The 25,851-nt window shown below is 40.9% G+C and overlaps 1 protein-coding gene across 1 annotated transcript in view; it reads left to right on the top strand.

The window, feature by feature from the left end:
- Positions 1 to 25,851, top strand: part of ZFAND3 (zinc finger AN1-type containing 3) — a 390,067-nt gene that overhangs the window by 327,453 nt on the left and 36,763 nt on the right. Inside the window, exon 5 of the mRNA XM_080665255.1 lies at positions 9,690 to 9,857. Coding sequence (XP_080521381.1) covers positions 9,690 to 9,857 — 168 coding nt within the window. The remainder of the gene's footprint in view (positions 1 to 9,689; positions 9,858 to 25,851) is intronic.

The raw sequence follows: 25,851 nt of genomic DNA, 5'->3' as shown, positions 1-25,851 counted from the left end.
CCTCTCACTCCCTTCTGCTAGGGAAAGCCTGTGGCAGCCTCCGCAGCCTTTGTGCGCACTGGCGCGAGCGGACTTTCAGTCCTCCGCCTTCCCCGGCTCCTGAGTCTCCGCCCGAGAGTCCAGACTCCCCCCACAAGAGCGTGGGTCCCCAGGGGCTCGCCTGGAACTGGGGTTCACTGCAGTCAGAACTGGGGCTCACTTCAGTCAGAACTGGAGTTCAGTGCCGTCAGTAGCCTCTCACTCCCTTCTGCTAGGGAAAGCCTGTGGCAGCCTCCGCAGCCTTTGTGCGCACTGGTGCGAGCGGACTTTCAGTCCTCCGCCTTCCCTGGCTCCTGAGTCTCCGCCCGAGAGTCCAGACTCCCCCCACAAGAGCGTGGGTCCCCAGGGGCTCGCCTGGAACTGGGGTTCACTGCAGTCAGAACTGGGGCTCACTTCAGTCAGAACTGGAGTTCAGTGCCGTCAGGAGCCTCTCACTCCCTTCCGCTAGGGAAAGCCTGTGGCAGCCTCCGCAGCCTTTGTGCGCACTGGCGCGAGCAGACTTTCAGTCCTCCGCCTTCCCCGGCTCCCGAGTCTCCGCCTGAGAGTCCAGACTCCCCCCACAAGAGCGTGGGTCCCCAGGGGCTCGCCCGGAACAGGTGTTCAGTGCAGTCAGAACTGGGGTTCTGTGCGGTCGGGGGCTCCCTTCCCCCTTCCGCCAGAGAAAGTCAGCCAGGCTCTCAGCCGCCCTTCCTCTCTGGGCGCACAAAGACCCTTTGCCGTACCTCCAATTCTCTGTGAGCTTTTCTCTATCCTTCTAGTTGTAGAATTTTCACTCAGTCAGCTTTCCTGCGGTTCTGGATGGTGTCCGTTCTGTCTTTTAGTTGTAGTTTTGAAATTGTTGTGCGAGGCAGCAGTTTAGGTGTTTACCTATGCCGCCATCTTGGTTTCTCCTCCCTTTTGTTTTTAAAATATATTTTTATTGATTTCAGAGAGGAAGGGAGAGGAAGAGAGAGAGAGAGAAACATCAATGGTGAGAGAGAATCATTGATCAGCTGCCCCCTGCACACCACACACTGGGGATCGAGCCCACAATCTGGGTATTTGCACTGACCAGGAATCGAACCATCACCTCCAGGTTCATAGTTTGACATTCAACCACTGAGCCACGCTGGCAGGGCTATGTGTTTCCCTTTGGGTTATGATCCCCTTGAGGGGAGAGATCACTGCCATGCGCAGTTCTGATTTGAGAGTTCAAAATCCAGTGTCTGGCACACAGTGGGCACTTGGGAAATAATTAATGAAATGTTGACTTTTGTTATGTTCCTGAATAGAGTGGTCACTAATCTAGAGGCCTAAATAAATTAGATTATATTAACTGAGGCTATTATTTTACTTAATAAGATTGTGATTATTTTTGCAAATGAACCTTCCTGGGTATTTGCTTTATGTGGTTTGTTGTTTTGTGTGTTTTTTTAATTCTGGTGAACATTTTTTCCTTTGGTTTAAAATGAGGAAGAATTTTAGAGTTGAACGATTCAGCAATGAAGAGGTGTCTTCTAGCAACAATTAGCAACACCGGAGAGTAAGTCAGGAGGGGAAGGGAAATCAGAAAAAGGCCAAGAAGCCATTGGAAAGGAGATAATTGGAGGAATGACTTGTGGCTTTTTGGGACCAACTTTAGTCACAGATAATGCCATTAGTCTATAAGAATTCATGGGCTAACCCACCAATAGCTAGCTCATCTCCTCATGCATGCCTAAGCATGTATTCCTTGTCAAGGCACAGATAAATGCTATTCTGATGTCCAGTACCTGGTGGGGGTGCAGTGAAGGCAATTAGAGAAACAGCATCCCCCCCGCCCCCCGCCCCCCACTGCCAAGGTGCAGTGGGAACTTGGCTGATTACACAATACTGGGTCTTCTTCACCTGCCCTACTTGTGCCAACCCTCCTACCATGTAGGTTTCTCAGGTGCTTGCTGGAAGCTTTCATTTCTGGTCTTGGATATGGAGCAGAAGAGATGTACAACTCCTTCCTTATAAGTTAAATGATGCTATTAAAGTAAATAGGTAGATGTGGTAGGAAGAAAAAGAATCCAGGGTGTGGTACATTCCACAGGAAAACTAACCAGGACTATTCAAAAAGTCCATGTCATTTGAATGAAGGAAAGAAAAAAGTAAGGAACAGTTTGAGGGGCATTTACTGTTCTATATTGAGAGACTTAGACGTAAGATTCAAATGTAACACATGAAACTTGGTAGGACATGCCTTTGAAAACAATGGAGATAATTTGGATACAGACAGAATGACATTGGATTATTAGTCTTAATTTTATTAGGTGTAATATTTTGGTTATGTAAGGAAATACCCATATATTTAGATGTGTATATATGAAGTATTTTGATGTTTGCATCTTATTTTTAGATGGTTCAGTGGGAAGAACGTATAAATAGGGAGGGGAAAGATAAAGTAATGTGACATTGTTAACAGTTGTTGAATCTGAATGGAGTGTACACAGGTATTTATTGTACTACTAGAGGCCCAGTGCACAGATTCGTGCACTAGTGGGGGTCCCTCAGCCTGGCCTGCGCCCTCTTGCAATTTGAGACCTCTCGGGGGATGTCAGACTGCTGGTTTCGGCCCAATCCCGCAGGCTGGGTACTGCGCCACTCCCAGCTGTTATCCTGGCCCCACTGCGCCTGCCGCTGCCGCTCGTAGCACTGCTGCGGAGGTGGGAGAGGCCCACACCTCTGCAGCTGCGCTTGCCTGTTGGTCAGCTGAGCGGCGCTCCCTCTGTGGGAGTGCACTGACCACCAGGGAACAGCTCCCATGTTGAGCATATGCCCCCTGGTGGTCAGTGCGCATCATAGCGACTGGTTGTTCAGTCACTTAGGCTTTTATATATAAAGATATAGATTATTTGAACCTGGCTATTTAGTCAGGGGCACTGACTTCTTTTCCCTTAGGTTGTCAAATTTAAAAAATGATAAGAGCCAAAGTAAGTTTTAAATAAGTTGGATGAAGGCTGAGTACTTTCCTCCTGAGGTTGGAAACAAGGCAAAGATGTCCTATCAACACTCCTATTCATATCATACTAGAAAGCCAACCCAGTACAATAGGCAAGAAAAACAAAAAAGGCAGGCAGAGTAGAGAGAAAGAAAAGTTGAGGGAAAAAACACTTCCTTTGTAACTGTTGGGCTCCGGTACCATGATTTTAAAGATTGTTTTATTTAATGGAGAGCTGTTCTCCCCACAGCACATTAGCTGCTTCTACTGGATCTTTTGATGACTTCATAATCACTTTTTTCTGGTGTCAATATGTGCCACCAGAATCAGCTTTCAGCTACTTTTATAGCAGGAATCAGAGGGGGAAGATGGACTGAGAGGAAGTGACAAATCTGATCCCAGTCTTTAAAACATGCTTTTGGGATATGTGGATGCCCATCTCCTGGAGGGTACCCGTCATGGCTCATTGTGGTGCTGCTGTCCTTTAAACTCTCTTCCAACCAGAAATGTCCCTACAAAAGCAGCTTTTGCATTGCTATCATGAGGACCAAAATCAGATGAGTAGATGATATAGTTACCCCCAGGAAGGTTTCTGATGCCATGTCTTTTGAGCATACTGAGGAGAACAGAGACCCCAAAAGTTTAGGTGCACTCCCAAGATAGTCAGCTCTACTGACATAGAGATAGAGGTAGAGATAGATATACCCCAGGTCTACCAATCTTGTGTTCCCAGCAGGGAAGAAGAGTCAGAGGTCTGCTTTCAGCCTTGAGGTTGTGACAGAGAAGGAGACCTCCCTAGGATATCTCCCTTGGATATATTTGGCCTAGGAAGGAGCCAGAGAAAAGAACCTGGGGTTTTGGGGTGGAGATGGAAGGAGAAGACAGAGACTAATGTTAAGGATAATACTGCCTGGCAGCTTGAGAACAACTGACCTTTGAAATAGTTACGATCTAAGACAGGAATTTTCAATCGGTGTGCTGTGGCACACTGGTGTGCCACAAGAATTTTTAAAACATGCAATACCTGGCTATTTAGTCAGGGGCACTGACTTCTTTTCTCTTAGGTTGTCAAATTAAAAAATGATAAGAGCCAAAACAACAATAGCCATCCTGTGTGAATGAATCAAAGTTATACCTATTTTTTTGTCAAATCGTCAAAAAATATTTTTTTAGTGTGCCGCAAAATTGTAGTAATTAGTCTGTATGTGCCAGGAGATTGAAAATTGCTAATTTCCGACATAGCATCCTAGGTGTATTTCATGCTAGGTTCATCACCATATCAAGTGAAAATGAAGGCATTTTCCACACTTTAATAACCAACCTCTTCCAAAGACTTGAACTTCTCTCTTTGTCCATGTAATAGCTGTTGACAGGTATGTTATTCCAAATTGTTTAAAGGCCATTAGAAAGATAGGAAAGGAGAGGGAAATTCCAGTTGAATAAAGTGGGGAGGGGGAGTTTTTAATGGATAATGAGGGAGTTTTCTCTCCTAAAGTTTTTCATGACACACAGTAAAATGCCACGAGAAGGTGAATCTAATCCCTGCATAAACTCTGAAAACAAAGCATGAGGAGAAACACAGAGTAAAAGTACCTATAAAACAGATTTTTTTAAAGGCTTTTCATTTTTCAGTGAGAGTGTGGTGCTTCTCATGGACAGAGGTTTTACAGCTTAAGCTCCTTAAAAGTGGACAAAGGCAAGACAGCAGTGATGTGTGCGGGTTCATTAATTATTGCTCTTACTGATGTTTGCACAGGCTGTTGGGATCATAAATGTCAATCTGTCAGGAGACTGTGATAGGTTCTAAAAAAACTGATTGAGTACCTCAAAAGCTGTCATAGAGCCTGAGATTAAACAGATTCATCTTTCTTTCTTAGAAGTGAGGGAAGGTGTGGGTGAAGTGAATAGAAGAAGGCTCCCTTCTCTTTGTTGCCATGGTGCTTCTCCTACTCTCCTAATCTCTGAGGATTGACTGTGCCAAGGGCTGAGAGCCCACCTGAGGTGTCAGAAGGCCACAGTCAGTTAGCAGCCCCGGTGTGCGGGCTGCCAGCTGCACAGTGACGGGAGATTAAGAGAGATGGGGATTCAACTCTGACAGGCCTGACACAATTTATTTGGAAATTTCTGGGAGAGAACATGAGTAATAAAGACAAGAAAAGTGACAGTAAGGGACAAATGTGAATTTCTGTCAGAGACAAAACAGAATTTTAAAAGAAATAGCTCTGTTTGTTGTCTCCAGTCAAGCTTTCCAGTTAAACTGTTTCTGAATTAAGTCTTAACACTATTTTCAGCGATTTGGTAGGAAAGTACAATTAGAAGAATTGCTCTCTTCAGAAGATTAATGTGTTTTAAATAAAATCACTGTGCTTGTTTCTCTGTCACAAATTAAGCACAAGCTACCTTCAAATCTAGGGAATTCATAGGTAAAATACTTTTTCTAAGATTTTTCTTTCTAGGTTAATCACATTATAATTCTTGATCAGACATTCCTTTGTCTAGAAGACCTGATATGATATTATTCTCATTCTGTTAAATTTAGGCAGAGGAAGAAAGGGTCTGGTAAGTACCAAGAACTATGAATCTGGCATGGGATTGTGGCAGCTCTTGTGTGGGTATATACAGACTAGATTACATTCTCAAGAAAAAGCATACTGGGGGAAAATGTGCTTTGCTGGCCCTTTATGAAAGATCTTAATTAGAAATCACTCATAATTCCTGGGGTGGGGACAGTTTCTAGCTTGCCACTACAGCTCCGCCTGCTGCTAATGAGCATGCTCCTTGCAAGGACTTGTTTTTTTCTGACAGTTAAAGCTGCATGTAAGAGTTATTTCTGTTCACTTTTCTCTCCATATTTAACCCTTACTGCCCAAGTTCAGATTAAGCAAGTAGACTGTTAGGTGTTTTCTGTCGTTGTCGAGGAAATTAAAAGTGCTGCAGGGTAACAGAAATTATGTTTGTGAGCAAAAAGTAAAGAATCAGAGTTGGATTTATTCAAATATGGACTGTAGATGAGTATTCCTTTAGTGTGACTATGTTTGTATCTTTCTTAAATGGACATAAAATTTATAATTGAATAGTTGAATTATTTAGTTCATTATTATGTAATTAGAATCCTTGCCCTGGACATCTGTTTCTCTTATTTAGGCAACTCACCCCATGGTACAAAGTTTCATTAAACAATTAGCAGAGGAGATGTAAATTTCTTATGCAGACATGATGATGATCCTGTAGACCGTTCTTTATTTCATTAACTTCTAATTGAAACAGCAGGTTAGCTTGTGAGAAAATGCCAAGGAATGGTTTGCTTCACCAAGAAGTGATGCATAACACAGTCACCTCCCTGGATGTCACCGAGTGGAGGATGGTGATGGTAAACCATTTAGGGAGTTTATTCTCCCTCCCTCTTTGTGGTAAGGGCATTAGAGGGCACAGGATTCCTTTCCATTTAATAGACTCTGGACTGAGTAAAGAAGGTTAATTGGACATATTCCAAGCGTAAAAGTTATGGATCTCTTAATGTCTAGGGACAGCTCCTTGATTTTAAAAAATAACATTCTGGTAAACAATGTGTGCATCTTGGTTTAGGATCATGGGAGGACTCTTCTCATGGCTCAGATTTTCTATATGATGATGCCTTTGGTCTGAGACTTGTGCGCTGCTGGGACATTGACTCTCCGAGGGCCGGCTAGTGCTGGCAGTGCAGCCAGACACTCTTGGCAGCATCAGAAACCTCCCTTAGGACCCATTATTTCAGGAATATCCCAGGCCTCCTGCCTACCAGAACAAATAACTAGTAGTCTTTATCTATAATGTCAAGTAGATAAAAGAATATTTCAGCATTAGATCAAGCAGACTTAGTCCTTAGTTTTGTTATTGAATGTTCACTGGCCAGATAAGGTGGGAAATGAGAAGAAAAGAGATTAGGTTTGGGGGGCCCTATTAAGTGGGTTGTTTGGTGATGATCAATAATGATTATAATTATGTCAATATGAATTCTGTCTCCCATTCTTAGGAATCATACAGTTTAAAATATGTTCTTCATATATCATTCCCTGGCTTATTAAAAAAATATCTATGGATAGCATTGCCACATTGAAAGAAAATTGTCTTCTTGTAGCAAAGGTTTGCTTTAGAAATGGAGATGGTGCTATGCAGGTAGACAGCAAATTTGACAGTTTGGGACAGATTCATGTGAAAATTGGCTTTGTGAGCTCTGCATATCAGTTTTATCAGATAGCAATGTGAATGACAGGCTTGTGGTCTGAGCACGCCTCTTTTAAGTTAGAGGTGTGCTGGCATCATGTCAGGGCCTTTTAAATTTTAACAATATTAATAAATGCCAAGGATTCAACTGCCTCCCCTTCTTAGGTGGGCCCTTCTCTTCTCCACCCTGCCCACCGGGGTTGAGGGGTAATTTCTTTTAAGGATGTTCCAGATTTAGGACCTTGTCTCAGAACAAATATCATTTTTTTGTTGTTGTTATAGCTTTTATTCTAGAATTTTCTCTTTTTGTTGCCAAAAATTGGGGGGTGTCTAAATAGGGTCATTAATACAAATAGTGCCATTGCTGGTTTGTGAAAAAGGCCCCCCGAAGAGCAGTGTGGCTCATGCAAGGTGAATTCCTTTTGGCTGGCTGCTTTGTAATGATTTACATTTAGATTGTTGCTTGTTGCTCTTGTAGGGGAAAGGGAGGGGGCCTGGTGTGTCTGTACCTGCCTCAGTCATCACACTGACTGGGTTTGGACAGCTTCTCTCAGCAGAGCTTGGAAATAGGCTGAACTTGCTTTCAATTGTTTTCATCAAAGGCCTTGTTTAGTTGGTTTGTAGTTGGGGAAAATGTCATGTAGGACAGGAAGAACTAAATGAGATGAAAAATGAAGTTTACAATTGCTAAGAATAGTGCGTGCCTTACACTTCCGTAAGTCAATGCACAGTGCCATGGGCTGGGGGGCTGTGAGCGAACTGTCACCATCGTCACTATCGGGACTAGTGAGTGCTCTCTGATGAAATGCAGCATCTTCTTCACACAGAGGGAGGCTGGGGAAAGGGATGCAGACAGCCTTCATTGAAATGCATCCAACCGGCTGCTGCTTCTCACTAGAGCCACTTTAAATAGAAAATCAGGACTGCATAGGAGAAGATTCAGTCATTCAAGAAATATATATTGAGTTGTAGGCATGGAGGACACATTAGTGAACAAAGCAGGTGAAACTTCCTGCCCTCCAGGAGTTTATATTCTCCTGGGAGATAATGTTAAAAGTGCTATGGAGGAATAAAAGGGAAATGCTAGGGAAGGGGGGACAAGAGCGGTCTAGATAGGGTGATCAGAGAAGACTTCATTGAAAAGGGTGCTCACTTTGTAAGTTATATAAATGTCTAATCACTACACCTGAAACATAATGTTGTATGTCAACTGTAATTTAAAAAGAAATTTAAAAAAGAAATGTGACTTAAAAGAGGTTAGATCCCATATAGATCTGGGTGAAGAGTGTTCCAGACAAAGGGAGCAGAAAGTGCAAAGGCTCTGAGGTAAGAGACAATGAGGAGGCCTGTGTGGATAGAGGAGAGGGAGAGAGCAGCAGGAGATGAGGTGAGAGAGATGAGAGGACGGCACATCAGGCAGCGACTTTTGAGGGTCTCAGGTAAGAATCTTGAACTTTTATTCTGAGAAGGGGAGCTATGAGAGGGTTTCAGGCGAGGAAGTGAAGTAATTCTAACTTGATTTTGAACTGGATCACTTGGCTGTTGTGTGGAGAATCTACTGTAAGGAGGTGAGCAGGGAGACCAGTTAAGCAGCTGGGTGAGATGGTGATGAATTGGACCAGTGTTGGAGGTGGTGGAGGGGTGAGAAGTGGTAGGATCTGGATCTGTTTTGAGGAAGATCATCCAAGAGATTCCCTTCCAGAGGTGCTTAGCACAAACCACTTCAGAACCTTGGCAAGAGGTGCATCCTCAGTATGCAGTGGGGGCACTTCCAGGAGCACAGAGCCCCCAAGTGCTGCCGTTTTTTGGAAGGCAAGAGTTATTAACAGCCTGCCTATAACATGAACTTTATTGCATTTTAGTTACTTTTTTAAAGTCATGTGAAATAAAAGTTGTCACGTTACGCCTCCCTCCACCTGCCAATTTGGCACCAACCCTAGGGTGTGTTGTGGTACCAAGTGTTGCCTCTGTACCACTCCACAACTGAGGCCCTGGGGCAGCTCTTTGATAAACAAGCAGGGATACACTCCTTAACTCTGAATATAGTTGAAATAATTTCCAATATTAGAAACTGATTCTTGTCTGTTTAGGAGTAAAAACATGAGTATTTTTGCTAGAAAAGATTATAGATCACCCATCAAAACACTGGCTTTAAGTATGGAGTTATGCTAAACATGGCAATATAAAGAAGTCCCTTTTCTAAAGAATTACCAGTTTGAATGGTCTCATAGAGTCAGCCATTATTAAAAACAACAGATTTTTGTGGAGCCACCCCACTCTCCTCTCCTGGTTCAGATCTAGCTCATTAGAAGTCAGCCCTGAAGGTTCATGCTTGTCACACTTTGTGGAGTAGAAACCAGGCCAGTCAGAGCTGGCTGTTGCTTACACAGATCCAATTCCTGGAAAGGGGCAGTAGCCTGGTCAGAATGCCTGGAGCACATTAATTGCTGTGCTTGCCAGGCCAAGCACTAACCCTGACCCCCAAATGTGTTGTTTTGGTCAGATTCACAGTCTGAGAATGAGGCTTCGCCAGTGAAACGGCCACGACTACTGGAGAACACTGAACGATCCGAGGAAACCAGCCGATCTAAACAGAAGAGTCGACGTCGGTGCTTCCAGTGCCAAACCAAACTGGAGCTGGTACAGCAGGAACTGGGATCGTGCCGCTGTGGTAAGCATCTCCCACAGTGACATAACGGAGACTATGTCCCTGGCATAGCTTTGGAAATTATTCTAAGAGTCTGAACTCCTTTGTTCTTCTTCTGGAAACCTCCCTGAAAGCAATCGTTTAGAGTTTGAGACATCAGGAGTAGAGGATTTTTAGTTCTAAGCACATACAAAGAAGCAAAAACACCGCCCTCCCAACTATTTTGTCACATGTCTTCAGAGTTGCATTGTCATTGCTTACTGCTTTAACATCTTCCCATTGATTACTCTGATTCTTTCTCATTGATGACTTATTTAGAAATTAACCAAACCAGCCAAATTCTGGGATATATGTACTATAAAATTCAGATAGTAAATTAATTTTGAATGAGCCTTTTACTATGTGTAATAAATGGAAGATTTCTTCTCCCATATCCTTTTTAAATTAGTTTGATTAGAAAATTATTTTCTTTGAACCATAATTTGTCAGTTAACCCTTTGAAGTAGCCTCTTCTTCTATATTATCTATCCAGTGTAATACCAACTCTTAGAATTGCTGCACAGAGATGTATTTTTAAAAACTTTATGCGTACCCACAGTAAAACAAAACTTAGACCAATCATTCCTCTCCCTTCAACCACACATAATTGTATAGCTGCAGCATTTAGGCCGACTTAAGAGTCTTTTAGTCCCTGTTCCTATTTCTCAATTTTAAAGCTTAATATTACCAAACTGTTGTATGGGACAGAGCTGTCATCAGGCCAACTTTGAGGCCTAGGTCTCGCCTCTGAGAATTCTATATCGTTGTCCTTAGGAATGAGCTTAAGAAGCTTCCTTTCACCCCTGGGATAGTCATAGCTATTCTACAAGTACTGACTCTGGCAACCAGGACTAGATGGTTCTCTCAGCAGCTAGAAAGTTATAGGCACTCCAAGTCCTTTATCTTCTAAAGATGTAGCTGTTGCTGCTCTTGTCCCTCAATCTTCTGCCCTGTTGTAAATGAGAAGGAAACAAGGGAGTACCAGCTTCTCATGGAAACTGACTTGGAACTCCTGTTTCTGCCTGATGCACACTTGTGTGTGTGGTGGGGGGGAAAGGGGGAATAACAAGATCAGAAGCATATATTCAACTGCAGAAATGGGGACATTTAATGGCAACATGGGGAGTCTAGGTGTCAATGGACAAGTTTTTATTTCTAGATTGGCATTTTGTTTTCTCCTAAATGCTTGTGTGAAAGTATAAAGAGGAGGGCTGGGTAAGAGGTGGAGGCAGATGCTGTCAGCAGAGCTTTCACACTTCAGTTGTGTTCATGCATGTGGCATGGCCCAGGTGAGCCCAGAATTTTATTTATAGACTGCTCCTGGATCAACCCTCCCAGGTAATTTAAATTCTTGATGAGGTAAGGAGGGAATACCATGGTTAGCTAAGGAAACTCTGGGGCCTGATGGCTAACCACCTTTGCCCATATTGCAGAGTTCGATTTTGTTTTTTTAAATATATTTTACTGATATTTTACAGAGAGGAAGGGAGAGGGATAGAGAGCTAGAAACATCGATGAGAGAGAAACATCGATCAGCTACCTCCTGCACACCTCCCACTGGGGATGTGCCCACAACCAAGGTACATGCCCTTGACCGGAATCGAACCCGGGACCCTTCAGTCCGCAGGCCGACGCTCTATCCACTGAGACAAACCGGTTTCGGCAAGAGTTCGATTTTTTGTCATGCCCTTTTTGCTTTGGTCTTCATGTGAACTATTGGGGGGTTTCAGCAGTTCAGTTCATTACCAGTGTTGCAAAATCTACCTGACCATTTTTGCCTGTTGCTTCTATAACACAGACCTTTGGTTGTTCCTAAATTAGAATCATGAGATTTTCCTGTACCTTAATGTTCATTTTTCCTTCTGGAAAGTAACTGAATCCTGGGTACTAAAAAGGATTTGCCTTAGTGTATCAAGCAGTTGGTCCTTGCGTGTTCCATCTTGCCTCTGTCATAATACCTCCTCTCCTTGTCAGGCAAGCAGTAAGAGTTCCCAGTTTAGCCCTGAGACTTGTAACCAAGTCTCCCAGGTTACCCTTCAGCTTGGATGCAGACCACCTATTTTCCTAAGGTCTTCTCACTGCTGGAAAAAAAAAAAAAAATCAAGAAATACATCACATGCTTCTAAGTGAAGCCAACTTGATTGTCTCTGGTAAGCGTGGATTACTCTGCTGTGCTCTTCACCTCTTGGGATTGGAGGCTGATTTCTGAGTGCCTATTGGTTTGGCAAAAGACGTGCATTCTTTTTAAAGGATATAATACGTAGTCCCTTGGCTTATGCTCAATTCTGAGGACCTGCTTATGGAGAGATTAGATTTTTCTGGTGGGGAAGAAAGTTTTGAGCTTTCTGCAGTCCCTCTGGATGTAGCCTTCCCAGAGAGAGCCAGGAATTCCATTTGGCCCACTGAGAGCATTACACTTCTGTGCCCAGAAAAATGTCTGAGTCAACTGCCACATTTCAAAAGATGAAGGACAGCAATGGGAACATACACCTCTGGGACTGTCTTTGACAAATAGCTCTTGTGTTCCTCCTACCTGTCTGCTTGGATCTCTCCAGGAAAGGGTGAGTTGTGTGGTTATTTCCTTGAGGATGCATGGAGTGTTAGAGAGACATTTAACTGCTCTGAAAGGTTTTATGGGGGGAGGTGGGGCAGTTATTCACTACTGAAAGTGACGACTCAGGAACGTAGTTTGAACTCAAACAGCACACTTCTCCACTGCAGAAAATGTTCATATATATATATATATATATATTCACAATTTTTTTTCCATTCCCCTTCAATTTTGTACAGGTCATTAACTGCTGACAAGAAATTCACATCTCATAAATAATGCTTAAGAGCCATTGCTATATAAATTGAATGTGTTATGAATTGTGATGGGCCTTTTTGTAGCATTCGATGCCTAGAGCAGGAAGAACAGAGGATGTCATTTTCATTAATTTCTAATGAGGTGCCAATTAAAGACAGGGAAGACGCTCCAAAGGGAAGAGTGGCCAAGCTCCCCTGAATCCTCTGCCCCAGGGCTGTCATCCAAACACTGCCAGCAAGCCTTCTCTAAAAATTCCATTAAATTACAGTCTCATGGAGCGCACACACAGACACATTCAGCTTCCCTTTGATCTTCAAAAGAGCAATTTGTAAGACGAGTTCGGAGCCTTCTCACATAGGGAACAGCTAGAGGTGGTAGGAATTGTTAATTGCCCAGGCACTCCATGGGCTTTCAATAAATAGGTGAATTTTGAAGATGAATCCTCCTCTGCCTCTCTGTGCTAGATAACCTTTAAGTCAACAATACCAAAGCAACACCCTTTTCTGTAGTCTTTCAGGATGCCAATTAGAAAAGGCATGTGGTGAGGCTGGGACTAGATCCTCCATCCTAGAGTAACTTCAACAGTTTAACTTCTCAAGATAGGAAACGGTTGCATAAAAATGGATTTATTTGTTTCATTTTCTATTCAGTAGGTAAATTGATCAGCTCATTCTCTTTATAGGCATCTTATTTTCCAGATGCTACCTAGAAGGTGTTCTTCTGAAATCTGGCCATCCTCATCAAATCTGGGCCACATCACCGCCATATGAATGCTGTGTTTTCTAAGCAGATCTTTCATGATACACACAGCATGGCTTTTTAATGGCTGTGCATTGCTTCCCAGAACCACAGAATTAATTTTTAACTACTAGTCCAATAGCTTACATAAGTTATTGCATATTTTCAATAGACAGTGACTTAATAAACTGTAAGCTGATAAGATCCCTTTTGGGACAACAGTGCTTTTACTAACCTGAGTAATCTGACTTTCTTTATTGCTTTTAAAATAAATATTTTATTTACTTTAGAAAGTCAGAGTGATGCTTTAGCTGGTACCTTTAGAGTAATCATCTCCAAGTGCCCCAGTGCTCATTTCTGCCTTATCATTCACTGTCAAATTAAATTGAGCAAGCATTTATTGAGGTATGACAATGCATAAAGCAATTTGCTAGGTTTTGTGGGACTATAGGAGCTGGATATACAGAATGTAGAAGCTCATAGTCTGGGTCAGTGGCTTCAAATTTGAGTGGGCATCAGAATCACATGGAGGGTGTGGTAAAACAGAGTTTCTGGGCCCCACCCCCAGGGGTGCTAGTTCAGTACTGTGAATGTTTAACAAGTTCCAAGGTTTTGAGAACTGCTATTCTAGGCAATTCTCAATCCTAGGAAGCTTTTCAAAAATAGAATATCTGGGCTTTATTCTAAATAAATCAGAAAAGGTTTCCAGGTACTGTCTTTAACTTTTTTTCTCCCTTTAGTTTTGTTTGTAGTTGCTTTATATATTTTGGTGCTTCTTGATTGGGTGCATATACACTGAGTGGCCAGATTATTATGATCTCTGAATGCATAATAATCTGGCCACTCAGTGTGTATATGTATGTGTGTTTATATATTAGCAGGCCCGGTGCATGAATTCGTGCATGGGTGGGGTCCGGCCAGCCTGGCCAGGGAGAGGGGACATGGGCGGTTGGCTGGCCTGCCTGCTGGTCAAACTCCTGGTCGAGGGGACAGTTTGCATATTAGCCTTTTATTATATAGGATATACACTGAGTGGCCAGATTATTATGCGTTCAGAGATCATAATAATCTGGCCACTCAGTGTGTATTGAGAAGTGTTATGTCTTCTTGATGTTAGTGTACCCTTTATTATTATTTTTTCTTCTTCTTTCTTGGTGCCGTGACTCAGATCTGAACCAAGGTTGCTGTGGTCACTACTCTTTATTAGTATAAAACATTCATCTTGGTCGTTTGTTACCTTTGTTATCTTGAAATCTGTTTTGTGAGATGTAAGTATGACTATTCCTGCTTTTCTGTGAATGTGTTTTGCTTGGAGAATCATTTTTCATCCTTTCACTTTGAGTCTTTCTCTTTGCAGCTTAGATGTGTCTCTTGAAGCATATGGTTGTGGATTTTGTGTTTTGTTTCTTTTGGGGTTTGTTTAATCCTCATCTGAGGATATGTTTTTATTGATTTTCAGAGAGAGTAAAGGAGAGAATGAGAAAGTAGTATTGATGTGGGAGAGAAACCTCAATTGGTTGCCTCCCTCACATGCCTCTGCCGAAGATCAAACCTGCAACCTTAGGTATGTACCCTGACTGGGAACAGGACTTGCAAATTTTTGAGCCAATTGAGCAACCCAGCTAGGGCTGGTTAGGTTTTGTTTTTTGATCCAGTCTACCTCTCTGTGCCTTTTTATTGGTGAGCTCAGTCCATTTACATTTAGGATAACTGTTAATGTATGAGGATTTCCTGTAGCCTTTTTATCTTTTGTTTTCTTGGGAGCTCTGTGTCTCCATTGGGTCTTTTCCTTTGTGTTTCTGTCTGTTGTTTTTGTTTGGTAGTATTCCATACTTTTTCCCTCTGTTTCCTCTTTTTTTGTTGTTGTTAATCCTCACCTAAGGACATTTTTTCCATTGATTTTTAGAGAGAGTGGAAGTGAGGGAGGGGGAGAGAAAGAGAGAAAAACATAGATGTGAGAGAAACACATTGATTGATTGCCTTCCACATGTGCCCTAACTGGGGCCAGGGATGGAACCTGCAACCCAGGCACATGCTCTTGACCAGGAATCGAACCCATGACCCTTTGGTGAGCAGGCCAACACTCTAACTATTGAACCACACCAGCCAGGGCCTGTTTCCTCTTTTTTTTTTTAAGGTGTCTCTGTTTTGGGCATTTTTGTGTGTGTGTGGTTGCCATTAACTTTTTATTTGGAAGTAAAAAGTGTTTTCCTGACCATTTGAGAGTAAGTTTTGCCCTTTACTTTTATAATCATCAATGAATGTTTCCTAAGAATAGAAATATTATTTTATATAACTACAGCACAGTTATCAACTTCAGTAAATTGATACTAATACAGTGCTTTTTATCAAATCTGTTGCCCATATTCCAGTCAGTTGGTCCTTTATAAAAGGCATTTGGCCCCTCCAGTACAGATTCCATTCCATGATTAGATATTGCATTTAGTTATCATGTCTCTTTAGACTCTTTTAACGTGGGACATTTTCACAGCCTTTTTGTGTTGTTTTTGTTTGTTTGTTTTTTTAATGATACATTTCTACCCCTTACCCACATACCCAGCCACACTTTTTTTTTAATAGAATATTTCTCATTTTGGATTTATCCGGCGGTTCTTCATGATTAGATTCAGAGTACATATTCCCAGCAGAATACTATGTAAGTGATATGTTCTTCTCAGGGTTTTACATTAGGAGGCACAGATGTCCATTAGCCTCTCATTATTGATTCACTCAACCATTCAAAGTTCGATTTCTTCATTGTGTAGTTACTATTTTTAACCTTACAGCTAGTAAGCAATCTATGGGGAAATCCTTTGGTTTTTTAATGCAGTGATTTTAAAAAAATTTTTTAAATTAAATTTATTGGGGTGACGTTGCTTGATAAATTTATATAGATTTCAGGTGTATAATTTTATGATATATCATCTGTATATTGTTTTGTGTATTTACCATTCAAAGTCAGATCTTTTGTCACCAGATATTTCACCCCCTATATTACCCCTACCCTCCTCTTCCCTCTATTAGCCACCATCTGTGTATATGAGTTTCTGTTTTGTTTGTTCATTTGTTGCTTTCAGTTTTATATCTCTCATATGACTGAAATAATATGGTTCTTGACTTTTCTGTCTCTCTTCTTTCACTTAGCATGATATTAAGATCCATTCATGTTGTCGAAAATGGTAGTATTTCATCTTTATTATGGCTTAGTAGTATTCCATTGCATATATGTGCCACATCTTCTTTATCCAATCATCTATCAAAGGGCACTTCAGTTGTTTCCATGTCTTGACCACTGTGAATAATGCTGCAATGAACATAGGAGTGCATATATCTTTGCAAGTAAATGTTTTCAAAAAAGGGATTGCTGGGTCATATGATAATTCTAAATTTTTTGAAGAACTTACCGTTTTCCATAGTGCCTGTACCAATTGACATTACCACTATCAGTGAATGAGGGTTCCTTTTTCTCTATAATTTCTCCAACATGTTCTTGTCTTGTTGATAATAGCCATTCTAACAAGTGTGAGGTGGCATCTTGGGAGAAGTGTTCATTCATTTTTAAAGTGAATTATTTGGTGTGTGTTATTTGGTGTTGAGTTGTGTGAGTTCTTTATATATTTTGAATGTTAATCCTTGTTGGAGCTATTATTTGCAAATATCTTCTCCCATTTGGTTGGTTGACTTTGTTTTGTTGATAGGGGAAAATACTTTATAACCCTGTAAATGTCTCACTCTTCATAAAAAAAAAAAAAATGTCTCCAAGGTTTAGCATTCATTGATATTATTGCCTGAACCAGTCTTTACTGTGATGGTTGCACAATTATGATTTTCTAACTCTAGTTCTTCTTCTGCATTTACCATTTGGCACTCAGTATTCTTCTGTAAGTGAGAACCCTCTTCACCCCACCCCATTTATTTATCTTTTATTGGTATGGACTCATAAGCTCTTACATATATTTTTTCTTTCTTTTTTTTAGTTTAAAGTATTACATGTAGTAGTACATATATCTCCTTTTTTTTCCCCATTGACCTTCCCCTAGCCTCCCCTATCCCCTGTCGCATGCCCTCATCCCCCCCACCCCCCAGTGTCTTGTGTCCATTTGTTGTGCTTATGTGCATGCATACAAGTCCTTTGGTTGATCTCTTTCCTCCCCTCCCCAACACTCCCCTGCTTTCCTGATGTAAACTGACAGTCTGTTCGGTGCTTTACTGCCTCTGTATCTATCTTTTTGTTCATCAGGTTATAATGTTATTTATTTTCCATAAGTGAGTGAGATCATGTATTTTTCTTTCATTGCCTGGCTTATTTCACTTAACATAATGCTCTACAGGTCCATCCATGCTGCTGCAAATGGTAAGAATTCCTTCTTTTTTATAGCAGCATAGTATTCCATTGTGTAGATGTACCATAGTTTTCTAATCCACTCATCTGCTGATGGGCATTTGGGCTGTTTCCAAATCTTAGCTATGATGAATTGTGCTGCTGTGAACATAGGGGTGCATATATCCTTTCTGATTGGTGTTTCTAGTTTCCTGGGATATAATCCTAGAAGTGGGATTACTGGGTCAAATGGGAGTTCCATTTTTAGTTTTTTGAGGAAACTCCATACTGTTCTCCACAGTGGCTGCACCAGTATGCGTTCCCACCAGCAATGCAGGAGGGTTCCTTTTTCTCTACATCCTCGCCAGCACTTGTTTGTTGATTTGTTGATGATTGCCATTCTGACAGGTGTGAGATGGTACCGCATTGTGGTTTTTATTTGCATCTCTCGGATAATTAGTGACTTTGAGTATGTTTTCATACGTCTCTTAGCCTTCCTTCTGTCTTCTTTTGAAAAGATTCTATTTAGGTCCGTTGCCCATTTTTTTATTGGATCATTTATCTTCCTTTTATTAAGTTGTATAGGTTCCTTGTAGATGTTGCAGATTAAACCTTTATCAGACATAACATTTGCAAATATGTTCTCCCATACAGTGGACTTTCTTGTTTTGTTGATGGTTTCTTTTGCTGTACAAAAGCTTTTTTTTTTTTTTTATATGTTTTATTGATATTTTACAGAGAGGAAAGGAGAGGGATAGAGAGCTAGAAACATCGATGAGAGAGAAACATCGATCAGCTGCCTCCTGCACACCTCCCACTGGGGATGTGCCCGCAACCAAGGTACATGCCCTCGACCGGAATCGAACCCGGGACCCTTCAGTCCGCAGGCCGACGCTCTATCCACTGAGCCAAACCGGTTTTGGCTGTACAAAAGCTTTTTATTTTGATATAGTCACATTTGTTTATTTTCTCTTTAGTTTCCATTGCCCTAGGAGCGGTATCGGTGAAGAAATTGCTTCAGCATATATCTGAGATTTCTCTGCCTGTGGATTCCTCTAGTATTTTTATGGTTTCCCATCTTATGTTTAAGTCCTTTATCCATTTTGAGTTTATTTTTGTGTATGGTATAAGTTGGTGATCTAGTTTCATTTTTTTGCATGTATCTGTCCAATTTTCCCAACACCATTTATTGAAGAGACTGTCTTGACTCCATTGTATGTTCATGCCTCCTTTGTCAAATATTAATTGAGCATAGTGGTTTGGGTCGATATCTGGATTTCTCTATTCTATTCCATTGATCTATATGTCTGTTCTTATGCCAGTACCAGGCTGTTTTGAGAACAGTGGCGTTGTGATACAGCTTGAAATCTGGCATTGAGATCCCACCTACTTTGTTCTTCTTTCTCAGGATTGCTGTGGCTATTTGGGGTCTTTTTTTAATCTAGATGAATTTTTGCAGAGTTCTTTCTAGGTCTGTGAATATGCCGTTGGTATTTTAGTGGGGAGTGCATTGAATCTGTAGATTGCTTTGGGTAGTATGGACATTTTAATGATGTTGATGCTACCAATCCATGAACATGGTATGTTCTTCCATCTGTTTACATCTTCCACTATCTCTTTTTTCAGTGTCCTGTAGTTTTCCGCATATAGGTCTTTAACCTCCTTAGTTAAGTTTATTCCTAGGTATTTTAATTTTTTTGGTGCGATGGTAAATGGGATTGCTTTTTTAGTCTCTCTTTCTGTAAGTTCACTGTTGGTGTATAGAAATGCCATAGATTTCTTGGCGTTAATTTTGTATCCTGCTACATTGCTGAATTCATTTATTAAGTCTAATAGTTTTTTGATGGAGTCTTTTTGTTTTTTTATGTACAGTATCATATCATCTGCAAATAAGGACAACTTTACTTCTTCTTTTCCAATTTGGATGCCTTTTATTTCTTCTTCTTGTCTGATAGCAATGGCTAATACTTCCAGTACTATGTCAAACAGGAGTGGTGAGAGTGGGCATCCCTGTCTTGTTCCTGTTCTTAGGGGAAATGGTTTTAGTTTTTGCCCATTGAGTATGATGTTAGCTGTGGGTTTATCATATATGGCTTTTATAATGTTGATGTATGATCCTTCTATTCCCACCTTGTTGAGAGTTTTTATCAAGAAAGGGTGTTGGATTTTGTCAAATGCTTTTTCTGCATCAATTGATATAAGTATGTGATTTTTATCTCTCAATTTGTTTATGTGATGTATCACATTTATGGATTTTTGGATATTGTACCATCCTTGCATTCCTGGAATAAATCCTACTTGGTCATGGTGTATGATCTTTCTGATATAGTGCTGGATCCGATTTTCTAGAATTTTGTTGAGGATTTTGGCATCTATGTTCATGAGGGATATTGGCCTGTAATTCTCTTCCATTGTGTTGTCTTTATCTGGTTTTTCTATTAGGGTGATGCTGGCTTCATAGAAGGAGCTTGGAAGTGTTCCTTCCTTCCTTTTTGGAATAGTCTAAGGAGGATAGGTTTTAGTTCTTCCTTGAATGTTTGGTAAAACTCCCCTGTGAAGCCATCTGGCCCCGGGCTTTTGATTGCTGGAAGCTTTTTAATGACTGCTTCAATTTCTTCCATAGTTATTGGCCTATTGAGATGTTTAGGTTCTTCCTGATTGAGTTTTGGAAGGTTGTATTTTTCCAGGAATATGTCCATTTCCTCCAGGTTGTCCAGTTTGTTGGAATAGAGTTGTTCATAGTATGTTTTAACTGTCTTTTGTATTTCTGTGGGGTCTGTTGTTATTTCTCCTCTTTCATTTCTGATTTTGTTTATTTGGGTCCTCTCTCTTTGCTTCTTGGTGAGCCTGGCTAGAGGTTCATCAATATTGTTTATCCTTTCAAAGAACCAGCTCTTGGTTTTGTTGATCTTTTGTATTGTTTCTTTGGTCTCTATGTTGTTTATCTCCACTCTGATCTTTATTATTTCCTTCCTTCTGCTTACACTGGGCTTTTCCGGTTGCTCTTTTTCTCACTGTTTGAGTTGTTGGGTTAGGTAATTTATTACCATTGTTTCTTGTTTTTTGCAGTAGGCTTGTAGAGCTATGAACTTCCCTCTCAAGACTGCTTTCACTATGTCCCATAGATTTTGGATTGTTGTGTTTTCATTGTCGTTTGTTGCCATGATGTTTTTTATTTCTTCTTTGATCTCTCTGGTAACCCAGTCATTGTTTAATAGCATGCTGTTTAGTCTCCATGTGTTTGATTTTTTTCATTGTTTTTATTGTAGTTGATTTTTAGTTTTATGCCACTGTGATCTGAGAAGATGCTTGATATGATTTCTGTCTTCTTGAATTTAAAGAGATTTTGCCTGTGACCCAATACATGGTCTACCTTTGAAAATGACCCATGTGCACTCTAGAAGAATGTATATTCTGTGGCTTTGGGATGAAATGTTCTGAAAATGTCAATTAATTCCATCTGGTCTAGTGAATCATTTAGGATTGATTTTCTTTGCTGATTTTTTGTTTAGAGGATTTGTCCAATGCTGATAGTGGGGTATTAAAGTCTCCTACTATGATTGTATTGCTGTCAATATCTCCCTTGATATCCTACAGGAGTTATTTTATGTATTTGGGTGCTCCTGTATTGGGTGCATATATGTTTACCAGGGTTATTTCTTCTTGTTGGATTGCTCCCTTTAGTATTATGAAGTGGCCCTTCTCTCTTTTTATGTCCTTCACTTTAAGATCTAACTTGTCAGATATAAGTATTGCTATCCCAGCTTTTTTTTCATTTCCATTCGCCTGAAAAACCTTTTTCCATCCCTTCACCCTCAGTCTGTGTGCGTCTTTTTTTCTGAGGTGGATTTCTTGTAGAGAGCAGAAAATATGGGTCATGTTTTCTTATCCAATCTGTTACCCTATGTCTTTTGATTGGAGCATTTAATCCATTTACATTTAAAGTTATTTTTTTAAAATAAATCTTTATTGTTCAGATTATTACAGGTGTTCCTCTTTTTTTCCCCCCATAGCTTCCCTCCACCTGATTCCCCACCCCACCCCATGCCCTTATCCCCCGCCACAGTCTTCATCCATAGGTGTAAGATTTTTGTCCAATCTCTTCCTCACACCCTCTTCCCCCTGAGAATTGTCAGTGCACTCCCTTTCTATGTCCCTGATTCTATTATATTAACCAGTCCATTCTGTTCTTCAGATTTTTTATTCACTTGATTTTTAGATTCACTTGTTGGTAGGTATGTATTTGATGTCATTTTGTTGTTCATAATTTTTATCTTTACCTTTTTCTTCTTCTTCCTCTTCTTAAAAGAATACCCTTCAGCATTTCATGTAATCCTGGTTTGGTGGTGATGAACTTCTTTAGCTTTTTCTTGTCTGTGAAGCTCTTTATCTGACCTTCAACTCTGAATGATAGCTTTGCTGGGTAGAGTAATCTTGGTTGTAGGTTTTTGCCGTTCATCACTTTGAATATTTCTTGCCACTCCCTTCTGGCCTGCATAGTTTCTGCCGAGAAATCAGCTGACAGTCGTATGGGTGCTCCCTTGTAGGTAACTAACCATTTTTCTCTTCCTGCTTTCAAGATTCTCTCTTTGTCTTTTGCCCTTGGCATTTTAATTATGATGTGTCTTGGTGTGGTCCTCTTTGGATTCCGTTTGTTTGGGGTTCTCTGCACTTCCTGGACTTGTAAGTCTATTTCTTTCACCAGGTGGGGGGAGTTTTTGGTCATTATTTCTTCAAATAGGTTTTCAATATCTTGCTCTCTCTCTTCTTCTGGCACCCCAAAAATTCGGATGTTGGTACGCTTAAAGTTGTCCCAGAGGCTCCTTACACTATCTTCATATTTTTGGATTTTTTTTTTTCTTTTTCTTTTTCTGGTTGGGTCTTTTTGTTTTCTCATATTTCAGACCTTTGGTTTGATTCTTGGTGTACGTTGGTCTACAGTTGAGTTTCTGTATATTCTTTGTTTCAGACAGTGTATGCTTAATTTCTGACTGGTTCTTTTCCATTTTTTTGGCATTCTCAATAAGGTCCTTGAAGGTCTCATCAAGTTTCTCGGCGGTTTTTAGAAGATTCTTGAGTAACCTTAAAAATGTGGTTCTGAACTCTTTGTCGTCCAGTAGTTTGTTTTCTCTACTTCTTTCATTCGTGACATGTTTCTTCGTCTCCGCATTTTGCTGCTTCCCTGTGTTGATGGAGTGGCTTTGTGTGGTACGTGACCTATAGGGGCCAGTAGCTCAGCCTCCCCAATCACCTGAGGTGGACGCTCTTGGTGCACCCTTTTGTGGGCTGAGTGCAAAGTCTTGGTGTAGGTAAGCCTTGATTGCTGTTGGTACACTGGGAGGAATTGACCTCCAGGCCAATTGGCTGTGAGGACCCGCTGTGTCTATAATGGAAGAACTGCTGCGCTGGAGACACGCTTATGGTGCAGGACTTGTTTCAGTGGGGCTTTGGTGCTCACTGAGTCTGCCTCCTGAATGTGTCACTTATGGATGTGAGGAGTTGAAATCTGGTGTCTCACACTGACCACTAGGTACACTGGCTTCTGGATCTCCAATGGGGTGCCGGTCAGCTACTGTCTGAGGCCTCCCAGCAGGAGCTACAGCGAGAACTACAGTTTTCTCCTCTTTGCTTGGGGTTTGGTTGTTTTGGAGCTGTCTGACCCAAGCTGCAAGTTTGCTAGGTTAAGCTTTGATAGGGCAGGCCATTCAGATTCTAAAGCCGCTGCTTGGAGCTTGGGTGGGTTTGTAGATTGTGCGGGGTGGGGTCTCAGGGCGTCACTAGGCTAGGGCGTGGCAAATAGCGATTGCTGCCAGTAAGCCAGCTCTGCGTCTCTGACGGCGTCTCCGCGTCCCGCGCCCCAGCACAGTAAACAATTATTCCTGCGCGCAGCCCTGCAAGCAAGCCTCACTCACTTTCTGACCCGATGGCAGTCCAGCTTCTCCACGTAGGAGTTTGGGTCCCCCGCGTCTCCCCAGAAACTGGAGTTCAGAGTAATCTGGAGCTTGTCTCCCTTCGGGTTGAAAAAAAGTGCTCCCAGTCGCCCGTCGCCCGTCGCCAGTCTGATTCGTGCGCCTCTGTACCTCAGCTTTTCAGCGCTTGTGCACTTCTCAATGCTGTTTTCTCTTTCCTTCTAGTTGTAGAACTTCCACTCAGTCAGCTTTCCCGTGGTTCTGGGTGATAGACATTTTGTCTTTTAGTTGTAGTTTTGAAATTGTTGTGTGAGGCAGCAGTTTAGGTGTTTACCTTCGCCGCCATCTTGGATCCTCCTTCTAAAGTTATTATTGATAGGTACTTATTTGTCACCATTTTTATTCTTTACCCCTGTGTTCCTTCTTCGCTTCCTATTTCTTTTTTTTACAGCAGACCCTTTAGCATTTCTTGATTGCTGGTTTGATGGTAATAAACTCCCTTAGTCCTTTTTTGTTTGTGAAGCTCCTGATTTCACCTTCAATTTTGATTGATAGCCTTGCTGGGTACAGTATTCTTGGATTCAGACCCTTCTTTTGCATGACTTTGTATATTTCATTCCATTCCCTTCTGGCCTGATGAGTTTCTGTTAAGAAATCAGTCGCTAGTCTGATGGGTGTTCCTTTGTAGGTAACTTTCTGTCTCTCTCTGACCGCTTTTAAGATTCTTACTTTGTCGTTGGTGTTTGCCAATTTAATTATAATGTGCCTTGGCATTGGTCTTTCGGGGTTCATTTTGCTTGGGACTCTGTGAGCTTCTTGGATTTGTGTGGGTTTTTTCTTCCCTATATCAGGGAAGTTTTCTGTCATTATTTTGTCAAACATTTTTTCTATTCCTTGCTCAGTTTCCTCTCCTTCTGGAACCCATATTATGAGGATGTTGTTTTGTTTCGTGTTGTCCCAAAGATCCCTTAGGTTCTCCTCCTGCTTTTTAATTTTTTTTTTCTAGAAGCTGCTCTACTTGGGTATTTTTTCCTACCTTGTCTTCTAGCTCACTGATGCGGTCCTCTGCTTCTTCTAGTTTACTCTTGATGCTTTCTATTGAGTTCTTTACACCAGTGATGTCATTTTTCATTTCTTGGTTCTTCTTCATTTCCTCTTGGTTCTTGCTCATATTGTCGAATTTGTCTTCCATTCTTTTCAGCCACCTTATGACCATTTCTCTGAATTCTTTCTCTGACAAGTTGCTTGCCTCCATTTCATTTACTTCCTTTTCTGGTGATGCCTGCTTTTCTTTCATATGTGGGCTATTTCTTTGTCTCCCCATGGTCTCTCTTCTCCGGGTGTCTGGTTATGTAGTTCTCTCTCTCCTGTGTTAATTTAAAGGCACAAAATACAACACAACCAGGTACAACGCACAAGGCACTGAACAGAAATGTATTCACGATATTAATAACCCCAAATAAAGGTGACCACCAAAGAAAGGCGAATTAGAGGATAGGAGATAGAGAAGAAGAGAAAAAAAAAGGAGTGCAAAAATGAAATTGGGAAAAGGAAAAAAAAGTAAGATAAAAGAAAGAGGATAAGAAAGAAGAGGAGAACAAGCTATATATAAGGGGAGAAAAATCCAATAGAACAGCCACTAATCCCAACAAATGCCAGCAACAAGTACCTGGAGATGGATGCAAACTACAAACAACAACTAATATCAAGCAAGGCAAGGGAAAACAGAAGCAAAAAACAAAAACAAAACAAAGAAGCAAAAAAGAATAAGCAAAACAGTCTCAGAAACAAGCATAAAAATTGATATAATCAACAATCAAGCAAACAATAACAAAAGGACAGAGAGAAAAAAAATTTTTGGATAGTGAAGACAGAGAAGAGAGAGGTGTGTATGGACTTGGAGCAGGGGATTGGAAATTAGATATGTAAGTAGGGTGAAATTTTAACGGGATAAAAAGAAGGAATAGGGAAAATCTAAAGCAGGAATAGGGTAAGAGAAACAGGACAAGAAAAGGGGAAAATTTAGGAAGAGAGTGATGGCATAAAGGTAAAGTTGAGATAGAGTAAAATGATGCTAAAGGAAAGAGTAAAATAATCCCAAAGTAAAATAAGGAGAAAATAAAATGACACTTTAAAAAAAAAAAAGGTAAAGTAGTAGTATTAATAATGTTGATTGAAAATGAAAATGTAATAATTAAAAAG

Source organism: Plecotus auritus (assembly GCF_963455305.1).
Source record: "Plecotus auritus genome assembly, chromosome: 4".
NCBI lineage: Eukaryota > Metazoa > Chordata > Mammalia > Chiroptera > Vespertilionidae > Plecotus > Plecotus auritus.
This window is presented reverse-complemented; position numbering and strand designations above follow the sequence as displayed.